At 67.0% G+C, this 361-nt stretch overlaps 1 protein-coding gene across 1 annotated transcript in view; it reads left to right on the top strand.

The window, feature by feature from the left end:
• Nucleotides 1-7: 7 nt before the first annotated feature.
• Nucleotides 8-361, top strand: part of LOC104276746 (netrin-3-like) — a gene marked incomplete at both ends in the record, with an annotated part of 12,874 nt that continues 12,520 nt past the window's right edge. The window contains 2 exon segments of the mRNA XM_009873169.1: nt 8-144; nt 146-361. The exon segment at nt 146-361 is cut by the window's right edge and continues 29 nt beyond it. Of these exon segments, the coding sequence (XP_009871471.1) occupies nt 8-144; nt 146-361 (353 nt within the window).

A 361-nucleotide genomic window follows, 5' to 3' on the forward strand; every position in this document is an offset into this window, starting at 1 on the left:
CTGGGTGCCCTACCAGTACTACTCGTCCCAGTGCCGCAAGATCTACGGCAAGCCCAGCAAAGCCACTGTCACCAAACAGAACGAGCAGGAGGCCCTCTGCACCGACGGCCTCACCGACCTCTACCCTCTCACCGGCGGGCTCATTGGGGCGACCCTCCGCCCAAGACTTCGACAGCAGCCCCGTGCTCCAAGATTGGGTGACAGCCACCGACATCCGCGTGGTCTTCAGCCGCCCGCACCTCTTCCGCGACCTGGGCAGCCGGGATGCCGGCGAGGAGGAAGCGGGGGGCACCGCCGGCTCGACCCCCTATTACTATGCGGTGGGGGAGCTGCAGGTTGGCGGGGGGTGCAAGGGGAACGG

The sequence above is a fragment of the Apaloderma vittatum genome, unplaced genomic scaffold, assembly GCF_000703405.1.
Source record: "Apaloderma vittatum isolate BGI_N311 unplaced genomic scaffold, ASM70340v1 scaffold31337, whole genome shotgun sequence".
NCBI classification, from domain to species: Eukaryota; Metazoa; Chordata; class Aves; order Trogoniformes; family Trogonidae; genus Apaloderma; species Apaloderma vittatum.